This window comes from Geotrypetes seraphini, chromosome 13 (genome assembly GCF_902459505.1).
Source record: "Geotrypetes seraphini chromosome 13, aGeoSer1.1, whole genome shotgun sequence".
Taxonomy (NCBI): domain Eukaryota; kingdom Metazoa; phylum Chordata; class Amphibia; order Gymnophiona; family Dermophiidae; genus Geotrypetes; species Geotrypetes seraphini.
Genome location: NC_047096.1, coordinates 39,885,197 through 39,910,188, shown reverse-complemented (window position 1 = coordinate 39,910,188; position 24,992 = coordinate 39,885,197). Strand labels below are relative to the sequence as shown.

At 45.3% G+C, this 24,992-nt stretch overlaps 1 protein-coding gene across 1 annotated transcript; it reads left to right on the top strand.

Annotated features, from left to right (window-relative positions):
- The first annotated feature begins 4,273 nt into the window (after positions 1-4,273).
- Positions 4,274-23,547, top strand: VPS26B (VPS26, retromer complex component B). Its single transcript, XM_033918299.1, has 6 exons — positions 4,274-4,606; positions 8,334-8,490; positions 10,727-10,891; positions 11,093-11,268; positions 11,788-11,930; positions 22,076-23,547. The coding sequence occupies exons 1-6, from the start codon at positions 4,384-4,386 to the stop codon at positions 22,214-22,216; spliced, it is 1,005 nt and encodes a 334-aa protein (XP_033774190.1). The 5' UTR covers positions 4,274-4,383; the 3' UTR covers positions 22,217-23,547.
- Positions 23,548-24,992: the final 1,445 nt, after the last annotated feature.

The window sequence follows — 24,992 nt, the reverse complement described above, 5'->3', positions numbered from 1 at the left end:
TTTTCCTTACCCCTTATGTATGTTTTTAATGAAAGTTATATTGTTATAAGCTAGATATTTGTTATATAATAGTTTCTCTGTTTTCTTTAATTAGACTATGTACATCGCCTAGCAATTTTAATAGGCGATTCATCAAATGCATAAATAAACTTGAAACTTGAACTTGAGAGATGCCCAATCTCTCCCACCACCAACCAACACAGCGCCGCAACCAACACCCCCCCCCCCCACCCCGACAGCGGGAGAGAGGCCCATCTCTCCCGCCCAACAAACACACACAGGAGAGATGCCCAACCAACACCCTGCCAAACCCCCTCGGCAGTAGGAGAGATGCCCAGGCTCTCCCGCTGCCATGCAACCCCCACCCTGTGCCTCCGTAGACCCCCCCCCTCTCCCCCTTACTTTAGATGGCTGGCTGGAGGGATGCCTACTCCCTCCAGTCAGCTGGCCTGTCTCTTCAAAATGGCGGTCCTTCCCCTCCCCAGTGCATCCTGGGATGTACCGTGAAGTGACCTTAGGCCCCTTCCTGGTGCATCCCAGCCATCTAAGGTAAGGGGGAGAGGGTGAGGGTCATCAGAGGCACGGGGTTGGTGTTATGTGGCGACAGGAGAGCGTGAGCATCTCTCCCGTTGTTGAGGGGTGTTGGTTGGCAGCCTCATTTGCTGAGGGGTGTTGGTTGGCAGCCTCATTTGCTGAAGGGTGTTGGTTGGCAGCCTCATTTGCATGAGCATTTTTTGAAGAATGACTTGTTTTTTTAAATCACTGCTGTAATGGCTATGACAGCAGCCCGTCGTTTTTTTACACATTTTTTTTAGAATCTAGGCCTCGGACCTTGACTGCCAATGTGGGAGGATCACCCCTCTATCTGAGGTGTACAGCTGTGTACAACCCACTCTACAACTAGCTGGGTATAAGTTCATAAAACTGCAGTAAAATAGGTGGAATACCAAAGAACATAATATCTTTATGCAAGGAAATCATTCATGCCAGGCACTGCCTACCATAATTATTATTGGATAGAATCTCATTTGATCTGTCTCCTAGATCAGAGTTCAAACATTGTCTAATCCTTGCTATCTGAATTTTGAGCTCATTAGCTTGAGATACTTAATAGTATGCAGAAATTCTAACCATCTCTCTAACATCAAAACCACTGCCCGCCGCATTAACCATCACCCTATTCTACATCCCTCCAAAAAAATGGACCCTGTCCAAAGAGGACTTTGCGGAAACGCTACTAACCAACACCTTAACTAGTCCCTACAACCTACTATGCGGGGACATTAACATCCATCTCGAGCAAACAGACCAATCAGAAATCTCGGATTTCTGGTCACTGCTCACTCAACTAGGTTTCGACAAACACCCCCCTATCAAAACTCATCAAAGAGGCCACCAACTAGACCTGGTGACGCTCTCCACCAAGGAACAGTCCAACCCCACCTTCTACTGGAAACAAGGCAACTGGTCAGACTCTCTATGGTCTGACCACCGACTATGCAGCTTCACCATAGGATGCCAACACAAACCCCCCAAAAACAATAAAACCAGAATCGCCAAAACTCACACCACCAGAGGAAAAATCGACCCTACTGAATTTTGGTCCCACATCGAAATTAACACTAATCCAACTGAAGAAACAGAACAACTCATGAGCACCTGGATCAAAAATAGTACCAATACACTAAATGAGATAGCCCCTCTCAAAACCCGCAGAATTAGATCCACTAACAAAGAGGGCTGGTTCGATTCAGAACTGCTGATGGCTAAGAAGGACCTCAGAAAAGCAGAAAGAATATGGCAAAAATCCAAAACCCTAGAACACAGATTGGCCTGGAGACAAAAACTAAAAAATTACAAAAACCTCACTAATGAAAAAAGGAAAAATTTCTACTCCCACAAAATAGGCAACACCAAATCCAACAGCAGTAACCTCTTCAAACTGGTCAATGATCTCTACAACATCGAGACCTTCACAAACACAAACGAAGAATCTACACTAACTCCAAACTCACTTGCAGACTACTTTAACACCAAAATCCAAAAACTAAGGTCCATACTGCCCACCATACCCAATCCCCTCGAGCAGTTCCCCATTCTCCCGCTCCCAGATTTATCTAACCCTGACCCAGGAACCAGAACAGACCTTAGCTGGAAACAATTTAAAACATTCGACTGGCACACCTTTAATACCTATTACAACAAATACTCACGCACCTTCTGCAAATTGGACACATGCCCTCCGAACATTATGATAGCTGCCCCGCTCCACTTTAAAGCTACCATGATGACATGGGTCACCTCCCTCCTATCCACAGGTAACTTCCCGTCTGAGCAAGGTCATATCATGATCACCCCAATCATAAAAAATGCGAAAGAACCACCGGATTCCCCATCCAACTACAGACCGATCGCAAGCATTCCCTTATTCACCAAAATAGCAGAAGGGTTGGTAAAGGCGGAACTTGCAGCATATCTTGAAAAATTCAACATACTAAGTGACAGTCAATCAGGTTTCCGCGCAAATCACAGCACCGAAACCATCATAGCCTCCCTTCTTGACCACCTCCACACGCTCTTCAGCCAGGGCACAAGTGCCCTGATAATACAACTGGACCTCAGTAGTGCCTTTGACCTGGTAGATCACACCATTCTCCTAGAATGCCTGGCACACATCGGCATTTCTGATCAGGTCCTCAACTGGTTCCAGGGATTCCTAAGAAATAGATCATACAAGGTTTGCAAAAACAATGCCTTCTCATACAGCTGGGATAACACCTGTGGGGTTCCTCAGGGCTCCCCCCTGTCACCCACTCTGTTTAATATCTACCTAGCCTCCCTAGGTAACCTCCTACACAACCTCAACCTCAAATTCTTTATATATGCAGATGATATCACAATTGCCATCCCACTAACCAACTTCTCAAAAGAACTACTTAACCACATCACAAATATTCTTAACCAGATCGAACTTTGGATGCTCTCGTTCAGACTGAAACTCAATCCCGACAAAACAAAATTCTTCCTAGCCACCCCTAATGACAAAATCAAAAACAACTCTATCCAATTGAAAGGAATTACTTTCCCTATTGAACCCACCCTAAAAATTCTGGGAGTCACTCTGGACAAAAATTTATCCTTAGAAAACCACACTGAACACATGGTCAAGAAAAGCTTCTCCGTACTATGGAAACTACGCACAATAAAAAAATACTTTGACGACTCCGCTTTCCGTCTGCTGGTTCAATCTTCCATCCTCAGCACTCTTGACTACTGCAACATCATTTACCTAAACGCCACGAAGAAAACCACCAGGAGATTAAAATTAATCCAAAACACCGCCGTGCGTCTCATCTTCGGCCTAAAGAAATGGGAACATGTCACCCCCTTCTACCACCAACTACACTGGCTGCCATTCGATTCCAGAGTCCTTTTCAAGTTTGCATGCTTCTGCTACAAATCGGTTAATGGTGCTACTCCAAGCTACATCAACCCCCACTTTAACCTCTATCACATAAACAAGAAATCCCGTAGAACTCAACTTTTCGCCTTCCCCTCACTAAAACTCTGCCACTATAAAAGATTCATAGACAAAACCTTCGCCTACCAAGCAGCCAAGCTCAACACATGGCTGGCCCAAATGATCCTCGAAGCCCCCTCCTACTTCGACTTCAGAAAATCTCTCAAAACTTACCTTTTCAGCAAACAAGACCTCTAATGGCCCTACCCGCTCACTTTTTCCTCTCCCCCCCCAACATTCACCCCCCCTTTTTTTCTGCTCCTCTCTTCCAAGTCTTCAACAATCCTCCCCCATCCTCGGTCAATTTCAGTTTTTACTTGTTACCGAACTGTTTTATTTTATTTGTTTGTAAATCTGCTAGATAACGTAGATCCTTTTGAATTGATGTAAACCGCCTAGAACTCGCTGGGTATGGCGGTATATAAAAAATAAAATTATTATTATTATTATTATTATTAGTCACTGGCAGATAAGGATTAATGGACCCATCCAATCTAACCATGTGTCTTCCTTTCTCATTTTCTACCATACCATTTTGAACAGATGAAATTCATTGCACTTTTTATCTCGTACTTAAAACGCAAAATTTAAAGGGGATGGTCTCATTAAACCCCCTTTCCTAGTAGGTTCTAGTTTTAACTACCACCCAAGGTGCTCAGCAAACGTTACACGTCACTAGAGAAAGATGAGCTGAAAGAAAGAATGCGACCATCTTGGTTAAGGGCGCTCGATGTGGGCGGGGAGCAACGCGCATGCTCAGAAACAGTGCGCAGGCGCGCTGCTGTTCTCGAAAGGTTACGGGGAGCGGATCCTCCCAGAAGCAGCCAGTGCGAGGACCGGGCTTGGGGCCCGCTGCGTCCGCTATGAGCTTCTTTGGGTTCGGGCAGGCGGCGGAATTAGACATCGTGCTTAATGACGCTGAGACGCGCAAGCGGGCGGAACACAAAACAGAGGACGGCAAAAAAGAGAAGTACTTCCTTTTCTACGACGGCGAGACGGTGGCCGGCAAAGTCAGCGTCACCCTCAAGAACCCTAACAAGCGGCTGGAACACCAGGGCATCAAGATCGAGTTCATAGGGCAGATCGGTGAGAGAGGAAACAGAAGTAGATTAGTGGGGGGTGGCAAGTGGGTACTGGCGGGGGTAGGAGGTAAGAATCTGGGATGAAAAGGGGTGGTACCCGAGTCTGAGAGTTAGGTAGATGAATGATAGGAGGGTTGGAGTGCTAAAAGGATGCAGGGGCGGTAGGATGTTGGAGGGCAAGGGATGGTTTAACTGGGATTTCTTTCTTTCTTGGATGTTACCTGCAGCCTCCACTCTTGCAGTGATTTCTGTGTACACTTAACTGAGGCTTCTGGGTAGAATGTCTGTACATTGGATTTTAGAAAAATGGGACTCCTTTTATTTTTCTCTATAAAATTACATAAGAACTTAAGAATAGCCTTACTGCATCAGACTAATTGCCAATCTAGCCCAGTGGCCCATCCTCATGGTGGCCAATCGAGGTCACTAGTATCTGGCAAAAACCCAAATAGCAACATTCATTGCCACTAATCCAGGGCGAGCACTGGCTTCCCCCATGTCTTTCTCAATAACAGACTATGGACTTTTTCTCCAGGAAATTAGCCATACTTTTCGAAAAACCAGCTACATTAATCGCTCTTACCACATCCTCTGGTAACACACTAGAGTTTAACTATTCTCTGAGTGAAAAAATATTTCCTACTATTGGTTTTAAAAGTATTTCCCTGTAACTTCATCAAGTGTCCCCTAGTCTTTGTAATTTTTTTCCGTTCTATATCACTCAGGATTTCGTAGACTTCACTCATATATCCCTTCAGCCGTCTCTTTTCCAAACTGAAGAGCCCTAACTCTTGGTCGCTCTTCTTTGAACCTTTTCTAGTTCTGCTTTATCTTTCTTGAGATAATGCAACCAGAATTAAATGCAATACTCAAAATGAGTGTATGGTAATAAAAACTTCATGCATAAGAAGATCCATGAAAAGGTCTATAAAATGGTGAAAAACAACAAAATATGAAGAGCAGGACTTGGGGGTGATCACATCTGATGATCTTAAGGAGACCAAGTAGGTAGAAAAGTTGACTGTCAAAGCCAAAAGGATGATCAGGTGCATAGGGAGAGGACTAGCCAGCAGGAAAAAAGAGGTGATAGTGTCCTTGCATAAGCCTCCAGTGAGGCCCGATTTAGAATACAATTTGTAATTCTGGAGACTGTACTTTCAAAAAAGATATAAAAAGGACGGAGAGGGCATCATCAAAATTAGTCAGTAGTCTCTTGTCGTGAAGTGTATGGGAAGGAAGTACATCCATAGGGAAAACAGTAACACAAAGGTCTACAACACAGATGAAAGTGTAATAGACCACAGATGGAGCAATGAAAAAGAGTCACATTCACAAGACAGCAGATTCACAGGGAAACATATTTTATTTCAGGACTTGACATGGTCCGTGTAGAGCAGTGGTCTCAAACTCAAACCCTTTGCAGGGCCACATTTTGGATTTGTTGGTACTTGAGAGGGCCTCAGAAAAAATAGTTAATGTGTTATTAAAGAAATGACAATTTTGCATGAGGTAAAACTCTTTATAGTTTATAAATCTTTCCTTTGAGCTAAGTCTTAATAATATTGTAATTTATTGCTAAAGAGACATAAGATCAAGAAACTGCTTTATTTTACTTTTGTGATTATAAACATACTGAGGGCCTCAAAATAGTACCTGGTGGGCCGCAAGTTTGAGACCACTGGTGTAGAGTGTATGGGCACAGATTTATAGACCTCAATATGTATACACCTCTCCCTCCAAATTCGTGGATTTTGGACTCATGACTTCGGTTATTTGTGAGTTTCTAACACCTGACCCACCTCCGCCTTCCAGATCTCTCCACACTATACTTGGTAGCCTAGTGGAGAAGCAAGGCAGGAGTGATCTTCCTATGCGCCTGCCCTATGCAGAGCTGTCAACAAAAATGGCTGCCTTGAGTTCTCCTGGTCTCACGAGACTACAGCAGGAACTCACAGCAGCCATTTTGTTGACTGCTCTGCATGGGGCAGGAACGTAGGAAGATAGTTCCTGCCACACTTCACTGCTAGACCACCAGGTACAGTATGGAGAGGTCCGGGAGGTGGGGGTGGGTCAGAGTCGGCCTTAAAAGTTATTCACGATTTTTCCATATTTGCTGGCCTTCTACCCCTAACCCCCCACAAATTTGGAGGGAGAAGTGTACTCTGTGGCATTAATTTACAGGAGGTGAGTCTTTTTTTAAATGAAGGAAAATTCCAGAATGAGAGAGCATAAGATGAAGTTAAGACGTTATAGACTTGGGAGTAATCTAAGGAAATACTTTTTTAACAGAAAGGATGGTGGATTTGTGAAATAGCTCCCGATGGATGATAGGTGCTGTGAATGGGCCAGTTGTCCTTTATCTGCCATCATTTTATAAGCATTCTTTGGAAATCATGACAATGATGATATTTATAGTTGGTCATGGGTTTTTCCACTAAAAAATTAACACAGAGAATTTTAGAGCAATTGAAACATTATGAACATAAGAATTGCCGCTGCTGGGTCAGACCAGTAGGTTCATCGTGCCCAACAGTCCACTCACGCGGCGGTCCCCAGGTCAAAGACCAGTGCTCTAAATGAGTCCAGCCTCACCTGTGCACGTTCCAGTTTAGCAGGAACTTATCCAACTTTGTCTTGAATCCCTGGAGGGTGTTTTCCATTATAACAGACTCCGGAATGAAAAGGTTTCTCGAAAAACAATGGTCACTTGGTGGACTGAAGAAACTTATCCAGAATTATCAGCAGTTTCAAACACTGCCTTGGTAGTGATTGACCTCAAAATCCATGCACCACCAATGTCACTGACCAAGTTGAAGATCTTTTATTAAGACAAAGGGCTTTCTGGAATCTCACTCCACATAAATACATTTTAAACATAGACTTTAGTCAGTGCAAATAACTTACAGTTGTCAAATTGTTGTATGCAAATTGCTTTTGAACATTGAGCATAACGTTTTAGTGTTCACATTTATCATTTTCATTTGTTCATGTGATACTGTGAAGCACTGTAAAGTGTGGAAAAAAATATATGCTACATATTTGTATGATAATTTTATAGCTGTGCTAGCCCACTATTTATTTATTGTAGAGAAATTGAAATGGGGTCTTGTTTGTTTGAAATGCAGTGTAAATAATTCACATCAGAAACCTAGCCTAGCCTGACATGTGCAAAACTTCAGTGTGATCTGTATTCAACCCTCATACTGTATTCAACCCTCATACTGTTTGCTAATTTTTTTAATTTAAAATTTAAAAGCTGTTCTTTTTTTGAGGGGGGAGGTGAGTCCAGCAACAAAAGGGACAGCACTCCATTATACAGCTGAGTTAACATTCAAAAAATTGAGGGATTTTTTTTTTTTTTTTTTTTTTACCAGATTCCTAAGCATGTTAACCTTTGGAGTTGCTTAGCTTTCTAGTATAGCCAGATAATGTGTTCTATATCCTAACTAGGATATGATAAAGTTTGTGCACTATGTTGCCTACAGATAGCCCGTTGTGCTGTGAGCAGTTGTTTTTTCACCTGCTCTTAGGGAAATGACCAACAGTAATCCTCTGCAGGGTGCCTTGTTTTTTCTCTGTTTGATATACTTCCTATTCCTCTTGCTGGAGAAGAGACAGCATTGTGAGCTGGGATTTTATTAAATGTGTTTGGAGGGGAGAGGAGGTGGCCTTTTCTGGGTAGTGCAAGGAACTGAGATTATTTTGTAATGGTGCTGATTCTCTCTCCTCAGAGTTGTACTATGACCGAGGGAACCACCATGAGTTTGTCTCCTTGGTGAAGGATCTGGCAAGGCCTGGTGAGATAACCCAGTCTCAGACATTTGACTTTGAGTTCACGCATGTGGAAAAACCTTATGAATCATACACGGGTCAGAATGTGAAGCTGCGGTGAGTTATCGGCCATTGGCAGACTTTTTATTTTTTAAGTTGATTTTTAGAACCAATAACAACTCTGGCTTCTTTAAGCTGAGGCTGGTACAGAAAAAGATGGGAGAGGACAGCAATGCCACACCTGGCAGGAAAGGCTCTCATAAGTACCAGAGCTGTGCCACTGTCCCTCGCCCCCCAATCTGCTGCTCTAGGTGGATACTTATCTCTCTAGTGGCAGCACCAGCCCTGCTTAACATATTCACAAATGATCTGGAGATAGGAGTGATGAGTGAGGTGATTGGCAGAGGATTATGAAGATTTCTCAAACTAGGAGTTAAATAGCAGGTGAAATTTAATGTGGACAACTGAAAAGGAGTGAAAACTATACTGTTTGAGAAAATATATAAGTAAATTAGTTCATACATTGTAGGCAGCTTCTTTTAACTTACTACATTTCTGTTAAGCATTAACAATAGGTGACTGTAAATTGGATAAGGGTCTTTCATCTATTATTTGTTTGTTATTATCTTATAATGTATGTTTTTATATAACCTGCTCAGAACTGTGGATGTAGCGGGATATAAATTTTTTAAATAAATAAATAGGACAAAATAATCTTAAATGTAAAAAATACTGGATCGCCAACATATTGGGTTCATTGTGGATAATGCATTTGAAATGTTCAGCTCAATGTGTTGTGATTGTTTAAAATAGAAAATTAAGGATTATCTGAAAAGGAATAGAGAAAAAAAATTAAGAATATCATTATGCTTCTGTATAGGTCCCTGATGCATTTGTAGCTTGAATAATGTGTGCGGTTCTGGTCACCCCCAACTCAAAAAGGATATAGTGCAACTAGGAAAGGTTCAGAGAAGAGTGACAAAAATGAAAAAGGGAATGACCAGAACCATATGAGATTACTTCTGTTATGACAAGAGGCTAAACAAGTTAGAGGTATCTTAGAGAAAAGACAAGAAAGGGTTTATGATAAAATTATGAATAGGGTGGAACAGGTTAAAACAACTGTCCTATTTATCTATCATCCAAAAACAAGAGAACACTGTTATGACCAGCAGATTGAAAACAAATCACAGAAAGTTTTGCAGCACGTAATTAAGCTGTGGAATCTGTTGCTGGAGGATATGATCAAGGGAACTAACTGAGGGATTCAAAAGACCAGACAGGTTCCTAAAGAAAAAGGTCCTTAAAAATATTATTAGCTAAGTAGATTTGTGAGAGCCATTACACCCTGCAAATGAACAATATGAAGTAGATGATTTTTTTTTTTTTTGATCTGCCAGGTATTTATTACCCAGACTGGTCGCTATTGGAGACAGAATGCTGGGCATGACAGATTTTGGTCTAACTCAGCATGGTTCCAGAGCACAGATTGGCTACTTTTAAATTGTGTGTGTTGAGACAGCAAAAGTCTGGAAATAAGCCATTGTATTATGTTGTACGCAGATCAAAAAAAAGTAATTTGCAGATTCCCTTCTATCTTCCCCTTGGGAAGGCCAACCAAAAAAAACCCCCAACAAAACTGGCCCTAAATTCACAGTTGGTCATGCTTCAGTTTCAGCTTAAAATGCCAGTGCGGTTTTGGCTGAAACCAAAACTTACCACCACCGCCACTGCCCGAGCAAGTCCTCCCAGGCTGATGTCCTGTTGAACTGGCCCCCAACCCTGCCCCACTACCCAGAAGCCCTTTTTGATCCTATTTTTAAATGCTCTGGTGGTCTAGTAGCTTCTTTCAAGCAGGGATGATCCCCTGTCACTCTTACCCTCTTAATTCCTCAGTCAGAATGACTGCTGAGCCTGCTGTGAGAGTTCTCAATGGCCATTTTGAGATTGGACCTGGCTGGACAATGGCAGGCTGGGCAACCATTTTGACTGAGACACTGACAGGGGCAAGAGTGACTGGATATTGTTCCTGCCTGGAAGAGGGAACTAGACCACAGTACATTTAAAGCTAGATTTGGGAAGCGCCTTCAGGTGGTGGAAGGGAGTTTGGGGGAGCCTGGGAGGACCCGCTTTCTGATGAGGTTGGGGGGGGGATCTGGTTTCAGTTTTGACTGTAATTGAGTGGTAAATTTCAGCTGCTGATTAGGTTTCGGTTGCTCACTGTCCCCTAGTTAGATTTTCTTTTGTACGTGTACTTGGTGGTATTACATTTTCCAGATATCCTTCAGTCAGTTTGTTATGAATTTGATTCCCCCTCCCCCTTCTAACCAACCCCGTTGGCACTCTTTAACAGGTATTTTCTTCGTGCTACAATTAGTCGCCGGCTAAATGATGTGACCAAAGAGATGGATATTGTGGTGCACACACTCAGCACCTATCCAGAGCTGAACTCTTCTATCAAAATGGAGGTTGGCATTGAAGACTGTCTGCACATTGAGTTTGAGTATAACAAGTCAAAGTACGTGTCTAAGGCCTTCATCTCTCCATGTGCATAAGAGAAGCATGGCCACTGAGTAAGAGGGGGAGGTCCTGGAGGAGGGAAGGCAAGGGTGAAAAGACATTAGTGACTATTAAGAAAGTGCTAGAGTCTGGCATATTGAAGGTCTATAAAAGACAAGCATACACATCTCTCTCCATGTCTTTCTTCTCTCTATATTAGGTATCATCTGAAGGATGTGATTGTTGGGAAGATCTACTTTTTGTTGGTTAGAATAAAAATCAAACACATGGAGATCGATATCATCAAGAGGGAGACAACAGGCACAGGTCCCAATGTTTATCATGAAAACGACACAATAGCCAAGTATGAGATCATGGATGGAGCACCTGTCCGAGGTGGGATTTTACTGCTGTGGTGCTTGAACTTTTCCCCACCCTAACCTTCCATGTGCCTTATATGCACCAATCACCAGGGCATCTGTGGATGTACCCTGGTTATAGTTTTCCTTTTGCTAATGCTCCCTGGCATGAGTAGGTAGAGGCATAATGGGGGATGGAGTGGAAGATGCTTTTCTCCTGTAGCTGCTCCCTAGGGAAGAGGATAATTACTTCTTGTAGACGGATTTCCCCCTCTCCCCAAAGTATCTGTTCAAATGGTTGTAGATTTTCTAGACACAGCTTGTGAATGAAGGTTAAGAAATTTCTGCAAAATGTGGAAAGGTCTTCTGCCTTGGGATTGCTGGTGTTTTCCCTATTCTGGCTGGTGTGCTTTTCTTTTACCTGTTTTATGCTATGCTGCAGAATTAGTATGAAGAGTGTGAGATGCCCAAACACATAGTAACATTTTGTTCACTGTATAGCAGCATGTCAGTGAAATAGTTTGCCTTAAAACATAAGCTGTTTGTCTCTTTACAGGGGAGTCCATCCCCATCCGCCTTTTCTTGGCTGGTTATGAGATTACTCCCACCATGAGGGATATCAACAAGAAATTTAGTGTTCGCTATTACCTGAACCTAGTGCTGATTGATGAAGAGGAACGGCGTTACTTCAAACAACAGGTATGGGGCATCTCTCTGTTCTTTAGTGTCCTCCCAGACCGGCACAGAATGGATGGGTTTACATGCTCTCTGGAGACTGAGACATTTGACTTTTGGCAGTAGTAGAAGTGGGCTATGCAGTCCCATCTACAATCAGTTTGTTCTCAGTCTCCAGCAAGTGGAGGTGATAAGTCTGTGCAGTCTTTCCTTTGGTTAGGGCCTGTTGGATCAGGTCAGTAACTTTTCTCTTGTCCCTTTTGCTGTCCGGACAGAGCTTGGGGGACTCTCTCAGAGTTGCCACACTCGAAAGGGTCACATCCCTCTACCTATTTCCCCCAATTTTAATTCTTAGAGGAGGCTCAACTTTATGACTGACCACCCTTTAGGCACAGACTACAGTTTAGAGAGCTAGTGAGGTCTAATCTATTAATCTTTGCAGCTGTGGGCTGTGAGATAGTGAAAAAAAACCCCCAATAACCCAGAAAATAAAAGAGCCTGAGGCAACTGTATTTAACCTGTATTTTTGTGCATAGGTCTCCCATGTGTATGATATGAGCACTTTTAAAAAGCAGAAAGTGTGTTTTGTGTGCGTGTTGGGCGGTGGATGCGGCCAGCGTGTGCATAAAGTGTTCCAGCCGCTACAACAGGGAACAGGCATTGGCTTCAGGTGTCGGCATGCAGGGTGATTTCCGGGCTTCCCCTACTGCTCACTTCGGGGTCGACTCAGCTGCCGGCTGCCTGCAGTTCTGATTTTCCAGTGTAGTCTAGTTAGGCCTTTTTGGCACCTCTGCGTTTGGGAGACAGTTTTTCGGCAGGCCTTCCTTCGGTTTTGGCAGGAAGTGCCGCCATTTTGCCCCTGGCCTCATGTGACCTTCTCCTGTTTTAGAGAGACAAGAACAAGTCCTGTTTCTTCTGCACCCATCAGGGAGTTCTGTGGTGTCGCCAGGTTTTGTTTTGACCGTGTACAAGGCTTATTTACAGGTGACTGGGGATCCTGCTTTGTCTCCGGGTCTTCTGGGGTCTTGCCTGCCATGGCTGCCCCTGTTCAGTCTCCTGCGGCTTCTGCCTGTTTCCATTCTCCCCAGCTGCGGGTGTCTTAGGATGAGGACTTTTTCATGGCTGATCCGGTTTCACCAGATAAGGAGTTGGATCTTGGGGTGGACCCCCAAGATCGTCTCGGGGGGTGGGGTGGGGTCGGATGATGTGGATGGAGGGTTTTTGGATATGCACTTGGCGAGGATGTGTCGGTTGTGTACATTTTTCACTAAGAAGGGCTGCAGGAGCTTATTCTCCAAGTGTCTTCGGTTTTGAGGAGGAAGCTAAGAGTGGTGGACTCTCTGCTCTTTCCCTATGCATCAGGATATTCGGGATGTGGTTCACACACAATGGAAGATGCCAGACATGCTTTTTCGCCCGGCACAATCCATAGCCAGATTTCATCCCATTCCTGATGGGGATCAGGATACCTTTAAGTCTCCTGTGGTTGATAAGGTCTCAGCTAATCCACGTCAACACACTGTACCAGTTGAGGGCGGAGAGACTCTCAGGATCATAAGATGGAGGCTCTCCTTAACCAGAGTTTTGATGTGTCTGCTTGGCATATGTGGTGGTCCGGGCTTGTTTCTGGTAGTCTAAGCAGGTCCTTAACCGGGAATGAGCTGACTGGTCTTTAGTGGATCAGGAGGGTAGCTAAGTTTGAGCTTGGCGCTTCTTGTCTTTCAGTTGATATGTATGATTGTTGAGGGCTTCAGCCAATTCTGTGGCCCTCGGAGTAGGGATTCGCCATACACTGGCTTCGGGGTTGGTTGGCAGATGCGGCCTCTAAGTCTAAGCTCAGTAAATTTCCTTTTCGAGATTCCTTTCTCTTTGGGGAGGAGTTGGATAAGTTGGTTGAAGCCTTGAGTGACTCTAAAGTACCTTGGCTTCCAGAGGACCATCCGCTTTGAGGGGGTGGTGCCGCCCATGGGCATTTGCGTGATTTTCATAGGTACCGCCCTAGCCGGAGATCGGCCCTTTTACTTCCAGAGGTTGCTTCTTTCAGCGCATGCAGTCCTTTCGGGGAGCTCGCCGGGTGGGGGGGGGGATTTGGGACTCTGCCGGTGGCTCCTCCTCCACTCGTTCGGTTCAATGGCTCGCTGCAGATCCTTCCCCCCCCCTCCATTTCAGTGGGAGCCCGCTTGTAGGAATTTTACCAGGGGTGGACTGAGATCACAATGGATCCAGTGGGTCCTAGAAGTGATTTCGGATGGCTATGCTCTAGAGTTTTCCCATCCTTTACCAGATCGTTTCCTATCTTTTCCTTGTCAGGCAACTTGGAATAAGCAGGCATTTTGGCAGACGCTGCTCAGGTTGCTGGCCTCAAAGCGTTGGTCTCAGTGCTGCTGCAGCTCAGGTTGCTAGACCTCAAAGCGTTGGTCTTAGTACCTCCGCAGGAGATTCATACTGCCAGGTACTCCATTTACTTCGTGGTGCCCAAGAATAAGGGGTCTTTTCAGCCCATTTTGGATCTGAAAGGTGTCAACAGGTCACTCCGGGTTCCATCTTTTTGTATGGAAACCCTGAAATCTGTAATTCTGGTGGTTCAGCCTGAGGAATTTTTTATTTCTCTTGATCAGACAGAAGCCTACTTGCATGTTCCCATTCGGACATCTCATCAGCACTTCCTTCGCTTTGCAGTTTTGGGAAATTAATATCAGTTTTGTATGCTTCCTTTTGGATTGGTAACAGCTCCGCAGACCTTCTCCAAGATTATGGCAGCGGCCTTGCGCAAGGAGAACATTCTGGACAACTGGTTGAATTGAGTGAAGTCGTTTCAGGAGAGCTCCCGGGTCCAAAAGCCGGTTGACTACGTCTCAGTGCTTGGAGTATCTTAGAATTCTCTTCAACACCGGCTTGGGGAGAGTCTTCCTTCCTGAGGCCTGGGTGTTGAAATTGCATTCGCAGATTCGCTTCATCGTGGATTGTTGTTGCCCTTGGGCACAGGATTTTCTACAGGTCCTGAGGTCGATGATGGCTTCTCTGGAGGTAGTCAGGGTGGGCTCAGGCTCACATGCATCCTCTTCAGCATGTGCTTCTTCGGTGGTGGTCACCACAGATTCACGATCTGGACTTTCCTGTCCCTCTTTGGGGGTTGGTTCGTCGCAGCCTGCGCTAGTGGCTACAGTCTTCCAATCTGATTCAGGGAGTGAGTTTGGATCAGCCCCAGTGGACAGTGCTTCTTACAGACACCAGTCTCCTAGGTTGGGGAGCTCAAGATCTCGGTCCTACTTAGCGGGAGTGGACAACGTTCAGGCGGACTTCCTCAGTCGTCATGTGCTTGATCCCAGAGAGTGGTGTCTTGGGTTGGAAGCCTTTGAGTTGATTGTTGAGGTCTCTGGCCGGCTGGTCAGTCAATGACCTCATGGCCATGAGTGTCAACGCCAAAATGCCGTGGTTCTTCAGTCGGCACAAAGGATTACCAGGCTGAGGGGCTGGATGCTCTGGTGCATGCTTGACCGATGGATGGCCTGCTGTATGTGTTTTCTCCGTGGCCATTGGTGGGCAGAGTGCTTCTTCGGATTGCTGGGCACGCTGACCATGTAATCCTGGTTGCACTGGACTGGCCCAGGTGCCTGTGGTATACAGATCTGGTTTGTCTTCTAGTGGCAGATCCTCTTCCTCTGTCCCAATCACCCGACCTTCTGACTCGGGTTCCCATTCCCATGTTTGATCCAGATCCCTTTTGTCTTATGCCTTGGCTCTTGAAAGGGACCACCTAAGTAAGAAAGGATAGACAAATACAGTGGTGCCTCACACAACGAACTTAATTGGTTCCAGGAGCAAGTTTGTTATGCGAAACGTTCGTTATGTGAAACGCGTTTTCCCATAAGAATACATGTAAAAAAAAATAATTCGTTCTGCAGCATAAAATATGCTAAGATGACATAAAAAAAGATAAATTTTTGGTTATTATTTTTATTTAGATACATCTAAAAACATAATTGTTTTTTAAAACAACACACATTTTTTAAATTTAAAGACAGACTAAGTAGAGTCTAATTTTACAGTGAGAGAGGGCAGAGTCTCAGCGGCAAAAACTGGGACTTAACTGTTCATTTTTTTTTTTTTCTACCGTGTTTCCCCGATGATAAGGCAGGGCCATCAAATAAGACAGCCCCCCCTTTTTAGAAAAAAATGTAAAATAAGGCACCCCCCCGCAAATAAGCCACCCACCGATACCTGCGCTTACCCGAATCGGGTGGTACGGTGGGTGACTCCGTGTGGTCCCTGGCACCCCCGACACGATCGGGGCAAGAGGGAGCTCAAGCCCTCTTGCCCCCCCGACTCCCCGACACGATCGGGGCAAGAGGGAGCCCAAGCCCTCTTGCCCCCCCGACTCCCCGACACGATCGGGGCAAGAGGGAGCCCAAGCCCTCTTGCCCCCCCCCGACCCCCCGACACCATCGGGGCAAGAGGGAGCCCAAGCCCTCTTGCCCCCCGACTCCCCGACACGATCGGGGCAAGAGGGAGCCCAAGCCCTCTTGCCCCCCCCCCCGACTCCCCGACACGATCGGGGCAAGAGGGAGCCCAAGCCCTCTTGCCCCCCGACTCCCCGACACGATCGGGGCAAGAGGGAGCCCAAGCCCTCTGGCCCCCCCGACTCCCCGACACGATCGGGGCAAGAGGGAGCCCAAGCCCTCTCGCCCCCCCGACTCCCCGACACGATCGGGGCAAGAGGGAGCTCAAGCCCTCTTGCCCCCCCGACTCCCCAACTCCCCGACAATATCGGGCCAGGAGGGAGCCCAAGTCCTCCTGGCCACGGCGACCCCCTAACCCCACCCTGCACTACATTACGGGCAGGAGGGATCCCAGGCCCTCCTGCCCTCGACGCAAACCCCCCCTCCCCCCAACGACCGCCCCCCCCAAGAACCTCCGACCGCCCCCCCAGCCGACCCGCGACCCCCCTGGCCGACCCCCACGACACCCCCAACCCCCTTCCCCGTACCTTTCTGTAGTTGGCCGGACAGACGGGAGCCAAACCCGCCTGTCCGGCAGGCAGCCAACGACGGAATGAGGCCGGATTGGCCCATCCGTCCCAAAGCTCCGCCTACTGGTGGGGCCTAAGGCGCCTGGGCCAATCAGAATAGGCCCGGGAGCCTTAGGTCCCTCCTGGGGGCAGGGCCTGAGGCACATGGTCGGGTTGGGCCCATGTGCCTCAGGCCCCGCCCCCAGGAGGGACCTAAGGCTCCCGGGCCTATTCTGATTGGCCCAGGCGCCTTAGGCCCCACCAGTAGGCGGAGCTTTGGGACGGATGGGCCAATCCGGCCTCATTCCGTCGTTGGCTGCCTGCCGGACAGGCGGGTTTGGCTCTCGTCTGTCCGGCCAACTACAGAAAGGTACGGGGAAGGGGGTTGGGGGTGTCGTGGGGGTCGGCCAGGGGGGTCGCGGGTCAGCTGGGGGGCGGTCGGAGGTTCTTGGGGGGGCGGGCGTTGGGGGGAGGGGGGGTTTGCGTCGAGGGCAGGAGGGCCTGGGATCCCTCCTGCCCGTAATGTAGTGCAGGGTGGGGTTAGGGGGTCGCCGTGGCCAGGAGGACTTGGGCTCCCTCCTGGCCCGATCGTGTCGGGGAGTCGGGGGGGCAAGAGGGCTTGGGCTCCCTCTTGCCCCGATCGTGTCGGGGAGTCGGGGGGGCAAGAGGGCTTGAGCTCCCTCTTGCCCCGATCGTGTCGGGGAGTCGGGGGGGCAAGAGGGCTTGGGCTCCCTCTTGCCCCGATCGTGTCGGGGAGTCGGGGGGGCAAGAGGGCTTGAGCTCCCTCTTGCCCCGATCGTGTCGGGGAGTCGGGGGGGCAAGAGGGCTTGGGCTCCCTCTTGCCCCGATCGTGTCGGGGAGTCGGGGGGGGGGCAAGAGGGAGCCAGGCGGAGAGAGGGCAGTTAAGCGCAGTGCCTGCGCGGAAGGATGCAGCTCGGGCGACTTCGTTGTGTGAAACGAAGTTCGTTGTACGAATCAAGACATAAAGTTCGTTGTGCGCAGCGTTCGCTGTGCGAGGCGTCCGTTATGCGAGGCACCACTGTAATGTGATCTCCACCCTCTTGGGGTCTTGGAGATTTTCTACCTCTCGAGCTTATGTGCACATTTGGTGTCTTTTTGAGGAGTGGTGTTCCATGCGTGGCATGGTTCCCCTTTGTGCATCTTTGCCTCACATCTTGGAGTTTTTATAGATTGGCCTGGAGCGGGGCCTTGCCTTGTCCTTCCTCAGGGTTCGGATTGTGGCTTTGTCTTCTTTTCACAGTCTGTTGCATGGTCGGTATTTGGCCGCTTCTCTGGATGTGGTTTGTTTCTTGAAAGTGCCAAAATTGCTCCAGCTGCCAGTTCGTCCTTTGATTCTGTCCTGGGGTCTCAATTTGAATCTTTCCATGCTGATTCTTCCTCTTTGTGCCTCTTGGCTCCTGCACGATTAAAGACCTTACTATTAAGGCAGTGTTCCTGGTGGCCATTACTTCCGCAAGGCGCGTTTCCGAGCTGCAGGCCTTTTCATGTAGGCCTCCATTCCTAGCATTTTCTAGGGAGTGGATCGTACTGAGGCCGGTTCCCTCCTTTCTTCCAAAGGGGGTTTCACCTTTTCATGTTAACCACTTTTGTCCTTCCAGTCTTGGGTAGCCGGGAGGACTCTTTGGAGCAGAGGCAGTTGCGCAAATTAGATGCCCGTAGTGTTCTTCATACTTATGTTCAGCGAACCCAGGAGTTCTGTCAGTCAGATTGTCTTTATGTCCTTTAGCGGGTCCTGTGCTTCCAAGGCTACCATTGTGTGCTGGATCAAGGAGGCTATCGTTTCAGCGTACCTTCTTCAAAAGAAACCTGTTCTGGATTTTCTCAAAGCTCATTCCACTCGGGGTCAGGCGGTCTCTTGGGTTGAGTGTTCACTTGTGCCTCTGGTGGATATCTGTAAAGCCGCGGTTTGGTCTTCTCTACATTCCTTTGCGCACCATTACTTTGTGTACGTTCAGGCACATTGGGACATGGTGTTTGGTGAGCATGTTCTTGTGTCCGATTCGGGCATTTGCTTGGTCTTCTCAATATGAGTGTGGAGTTGAGATGTTTTCTTGTTCAGTTTACTTAGTTTCTGCTTGGCTATTCGTCAGACTAATTGTAGATGGGATCGCACAGCCCACTTGAACTACTGCCAAACTACTGCCAATATGTCTAAGTCTCCACCTGTTGGCAAAGGAGTGTAATGAACTCATCTGTCTTTGCCAATCTGGAGGGTTGTTAAAAAGATGAGCAAATCCTTTTGTATCGTAAACATTGAGAATACAGAAGACTATTTTTTAATGAAACAGGATGACAACTTTTATATTCAAGCATGGTGTTCTTATCTGTAGGCTTGTTTTTAGTATCAAATGTCTTGTAAAACAACGTCAACATCCAAAAAACTGATAGACTGCTTAGAAAAATTACAAGTGAACTGAATGTGTTCATCACAGAAATTTAATCGTCAAGTAAAAGAATGTAACTCAGATTCATTTTCTGTCCATATCATAAAAATGTCAGATACACCAAAGCCATAAGGCTACATGCTAGAAATAGGGGGACTCGTAAACCCACTTTTCCTCAACTTAGTCATGAATAAATTAGCTATGGATGGCGCAAAAGTGGCACTCATGGCTACACCCAAAACTAGCAAATTCTTTAAAAAATTCCTAGTTGGCCAATTTTAATAGAAATTCTGTAAGGACCTTGTGTGGTCTAGCTCTCAATTAAAAAAAATCAAAATCAGCTTCTAAGGAACTGTATGTGCTGGGAGGTGAGAGTCTGATATGCACGGATGGGGAGAAGGACCTTGGGGTGATAGTGGCTGAAGATCTAAAGGTGAAGAAACATTATGACAAGGTGGTGGCTGTTGCCAGAAGGATACTAGGCTGTATAGAGAGAGGCATGACTAGTAGAAGAAAGAAGGTATTGATGCCCCTGTATGGGCGAGAACGGGCTGAGGAGGGTTTCAATGGCTGGGATGGTTAAGATGGGCTGGAGTTAGCTTTGATGGAGACTTCAGAAGATGAAACCTAAGCACACTACTGTGCAGGGCAATGGGTTTCTGGCCCAGAAATATCTAAGAAAAAGGACCATTTAAACTAAATTAATTTATGGTGCATGTATGGTTGGGTAGACTGGATGGACCACTCGGGTCTTTATCTGCTGTCATGTTACTATGGTGAGGTATGGATGTATAAAGAGATTTAATATCAAATGTGACCATAATCATGTCACTTAATTGGTGCCAATAAACAGAATTTAGAATTGTGAAAAATTAGTAGTGTCTTTAACATACCGTATGAACGGCTCGGTGATGCAAATGATCTTAAAAATAATAGGCATCCAGGAAGATTATCCAACTTTTTGTGAACAGGGTACTTAGTATTTAAAAATCTAAATTCTCGTGTTATTAGCCTTGCTTTAACCCATTTTCTGTAAACTTCAAGATATCTGATTGTACCACTTATAAGAAATTAGAGATTAATCAGCCAATTGTTTAACACAACTACAGCACCCCTCTTATCTACTCTGTTGATGACAACCTCATGGTTGGATCTAATATGTGACAAAGAATCACGTTCTCCTTGTGGTAGATTATCTTTGTCTATCCAGAGTGGACCTATTAAACTTATTGTTAACATTTCTGAGTACTAAAATTTTAAATGCATTCACAATCGGATCTAATGGAATAAGGAGGAGTCCAAATCAATTTCAGTGAAAATATAGAATGATCAACTTCATTATCTTTATCTTCAAAATAAATTTTCAACTGCAATGTTCTTATGAAGTACTCTAAATCTGATTTAAATTTAAAAAGATCAAGCCTTCTTGCTGGAACAAACATGAGACCTTTAGATAACAGGGAAATATCTTCAACAGAAAGTTGGATTAATCACCACTGCCTGGTTTTGTACTGTGACCTGGTTTGAGGACAGGATTGGAAATGGCCTCTTCCATGTGATGATTCTTTTGATTGTTCTCCTCGCTGGTATCTAAAAATCCCCCGATGAGATGTCAATACCAGTGGAATGCCCTGTAGAGAGGTCACTAAACCCAACTTGTCTCACCGGAACCAACTCTTTGGTGCCCTCTTCTGGATAAATCCATGGCTATACTTTGCCAGTGGAATAATCTTTTTCATCAAGGGCAAGTTTTTTTCATCTTATTTTTCTTAATCACTTGTTGAATTCGGGCTATTGAATCCTTAATTTTTTCATACTGTTTTTCAAATTCTGTTATAGAGACTGATTCTTGCAACTTATTAAGCTCTTGATCCAGCTTCTCTTTTTCAGATGTTACAATCGGAGAGCTCTTCTGAATAATTAACAACATTAAATCAAGGGAACACTTAAACTTACAGGGGTTCCATTGGTTCCGCAGAGATTTATATTGTATAATATGTTTGAGTGTTTCCCATTTGAAATTATATAGTTACTGTACCACAAAAACAGTATATGAAATCTATTATCCTTAACATTACTATAAAATGTGACACTTATCCTAATCAGAAATTGCTTTAGTCGTATTGTAGATGTTGATTGTTTAAAGCAAGATTGTCGTACTGTAATCCCAGAGTTGTAACTTGGTCAGTCTTTCAGGATATCATTCTCAATATGAATATGAGATTTTCAGTCATTGCCTCCACTTTAATTTTGGAAATTTCTCATGCATATTCATTTGGGCTATTTTGAAAACCAGGCTGGATTGCAGTTTGCCCTGATTTAAGGTATACTTAATTCCCTTGACTTGATTGATCAGAGGCATCCAACCTTGGCCCTCGCCAAGTCGGGTTTTCAGGATTTCCCCAGTGACTATGCCCCGATTGGTAAAAGTTGGTTTACCAAGAAATAGAAGGGCAATGAATATGCATGAGATCTATTTGCATGCACTCCCTCCATTATATGCAAATAGATCTCATGCAAATTCATTGGGGAAATCCTGAAAACTTGACTGGATTTCCCCAATGACTGGTCCCTTGAGGACCAACATTGGACAACCCTGAAAAATGGAAAAGTATACAGTATGGCTTGCAGCGTTAATCCAGTTCCTTTCCAGATGCCTAGAATGTCAGATCGACCTTGAGGAGGTTGTGAGGATATAGTGCTTTAGTTCTGAATGGAAATGGATGACTACTAACTCATCTCTTTTCTCCTGCCAGGAGGTGGTGCTGTGGCGGAAAGGTGACATTGTAAGAAAGAGTATGTCCCATCAAGCAGCCATTGCCTCACAGCGCTTTGAGGGAACGTCACAGGGAGATAGCAGGACCCAGCGTGCAGCTGTGGATGGTGAACAGGAGTGAGGAAGAGGATCCTACCTGCTGCGTGTCCAGCCATATTACGCAGCAGTGGTGGCCTTGAGTTGGGAAGGATTTAGTGTTTGAATGGATTTACTCTCCTTGGAGGACAAAAAGGAGATGGGACCTTTTGTGTTCCTTAAGACTTGCAGCAGCTGCAACATGGCTTGGTTAGCCACAGTCAACTAAGTGGGAGCTTTGTAATTTGACTGACTGGCTTCCCCTGGAGCAACAGGAACACCCATTCAGAGTGGGGTATTGTGGGAATGCCTCCAAAGGTTCTTTTAAATTTTATGGTGAAATATCAGAAGAAAATGAATTTGAAGCTAGCCTGTCTTTGTGGGCAGTCCTTGAATTTATAATGCGTTTATATTTAGCCAGAGTGTAGGTACTAAGATCTCCTGTATGAGTTAGCCTTTGTGTCTTCTCTGTGCCATGTACTATATAGCAGCACATCGGGGCCATGAAGTTCTTACAGCATAGCATACAGGCACTGCCTTTTATAGGTTTGTGGAGGTTATTGCTGTAGTAGTGCTAGGGCTGTACAAAAGAGGAGCACCAAGTCTTGGCTTTTGCCCATTCCCCATCTTGATCCCATCATAGGTGATTCGCATGTACTGGCCTCTTTTACTGCAAATTATCCTCTTTTAATGTAAGAGGGTTAGTACAAGCGCATTTAGCTGAGATGGGTGGGAGAATAGATTGGAAATAGTATTGCGTTAGAGGAAGAAGCCAGTAGTTTTCAGCTGAAACAGATGCAGGTTAACACTTATAGAGGAAGACTTGAGGGAAATAATACTTATTAACTTGCTGTAAACCATTTGTGAATTTCACACTTTAAGTGCTTTATCGTTTTTGGTTTTAACTACAGGGAAACTTCCCCTAATATGCACAGTGGATTCATCCGACTCCAGAGGGTATGGTCAGCCAATGAAGTGATTCAATTAGCTGAAGTTAGCTTATGCTGACTTACGGTGTACTATGCATCAGATATATTTCCTTTCCCGGGGCCATGGTGTATAATATAATGGATGCATTCCTTTTTTTAGGGTCCATGCAGTGTACCATAGCAGGTGCTGTATAATAGAGCAGGTAGTTCATTCCTAGAGGCTATACTATGTAACTTAAATCTGTGCATTCCCTTCCTGAGGGATGGAAGGGTTAAGGTATATAATAACAGTGGGTACTTTCTACACTCTGGTGAGCTAATGTTGTATAATGTAGTATTATCTGTTCCCTCGCCTTGATGTGGAGTTAAAAGCCCTTGCTAGGAAAAGGAAAGTTAAGCAGTTTGGCTTTCCAGAATTAAAGATAGAGCTTCAGTCCTTTCCCTTTCAGCACTTTGCACTTTTTTTTTAATTGTCCTTTGTCATAAGTGAAGTGGGGGAGTATAAATGATCATTCTATAGCATCCCTCCAGTCTGGCACAAACAAATAAGATTATGCATTTCTACCAGTAGATGGAGACTGAGAACCACTGACTTCTATGTAATATTTCAGACTTGATTTTATATGAAGTCTGCCCTTCACTTATCTTGCAGGTCTTGCTAAACTCCAGATCAATTAGAGGAAATAACCTTGTATGCCTGAGCTAATCTATGAAAAAGAGGGTAAGGTCAAGTAGGGAAATGAGCCTTGATAAGTGCTGCTAGGATATGAAATTGGAGAAGAAAACTTCTAGAGGGGTAGTTATGTTAGTCATAGTAGCAAAACTTGCTTAATGCATCTGGCAAAGTGGACCGTTGTTCTTGAAAGCATGTGCCTCCTTAAGTCAGTCAGTCTTTAAGGTGCCACTAGTCTTTTTGCCATTGTCTGATTGGGACGGGAAGAGGTGGAGCAGAAGAGTTCTGCTATATAAATTTGGTGAGCATGGTTTCCAGGGCTAATGTTTTCAAGTGCATTAGTTCTGTGCCTGCTAGTGAAAATAATGAACTCTGCTCTTAAGCCAGGCCATCCTTGGGAAAAGGGATGCTGGAGGCAGAATTTCAAGCTGTCTGGGTTGATTTTTGCATTGCGTTTGAAATAATGTGATTGTTAATGGATATTGCTTAGCACCTGTTCCATACCACTCCCTACATGTGGGTAGTTGCCCTCCTACCAGTGGATGGGGAGACTGAGAAACTACTAATGATGTCACTATATTAAACCTTGTGTAGTCCTGTGACCCTCAGTATTTCTCAGTATCCTTAGCAAGCGCCTGGGTAGACCTGTCCCTGTAGGCCTTTTGGGATAACTGTAAAAAACCCCAAAAACCCCACAAGAGAGATTGAGATAATAAATTCTCAGTTCATTGGTAGTAACAACAGAGTTTAGAGCACTTAAAAAAACAACCAACAAAACAATTTTGGTGGGGATGTCAAGTGCTGTTTCTTGGCCTATCTGTTGTGGGGTCTGAGTGTCTCAAGGGCCTGGTACTGCACACTGCACTATGGGTCCCTACCCATCTGATCATTCATTGTGTTTGATAGGATAACCTTGCAAAAAGGAGCATATTTAGGTAAAGTGGCAGCTTGGTGTTACATCTGGTAGTAGGCAATAAGTCAGCATAGAAAAATCAATTTTTTAATTCTTACTAAAATTCAGTGTATTTTTTTCCTCTGTTTATGAGGTAGTGTGCTCCTGTTCACTTAAGCTACTTAGCTGACTCTACTATGGTTGGAGTGCCCATCCTCCCAATGTGGTTGTTCCTGAGCTGGGTTTGTACTGTACATGTTGATAATCTCCCCACTGTCTTAGGTTAGGTCTAGCTTTGAGGGCTAGAGGAGGCACCTTTCCCGTCTTA

Bases quoted from the DNA above. Each gene is read 5' to 3' on its own strand.
- VPS26B (XM_033918299.1), top strand. From the start codon at position 4,384: ATGAGCTTCTTTGGGTTCGGGCAGGCGGCGGAATTAGACATCGTGCTT. The intron at 10,892-11,092 runs GTACGTGTCTAA...TCTCTATATTAG, and splicing joins TTTGAGTATAACAAGTCAAA to GTATCATCTGAAGGATGTGA. The intron at 11,931-22,075 runs GTATGGGGCATC...TTCTCCTGCCAG, and splicing joins GGCGTTACTTCAAACAACAG to GAGGTGGTGCTGTGGCGGAA.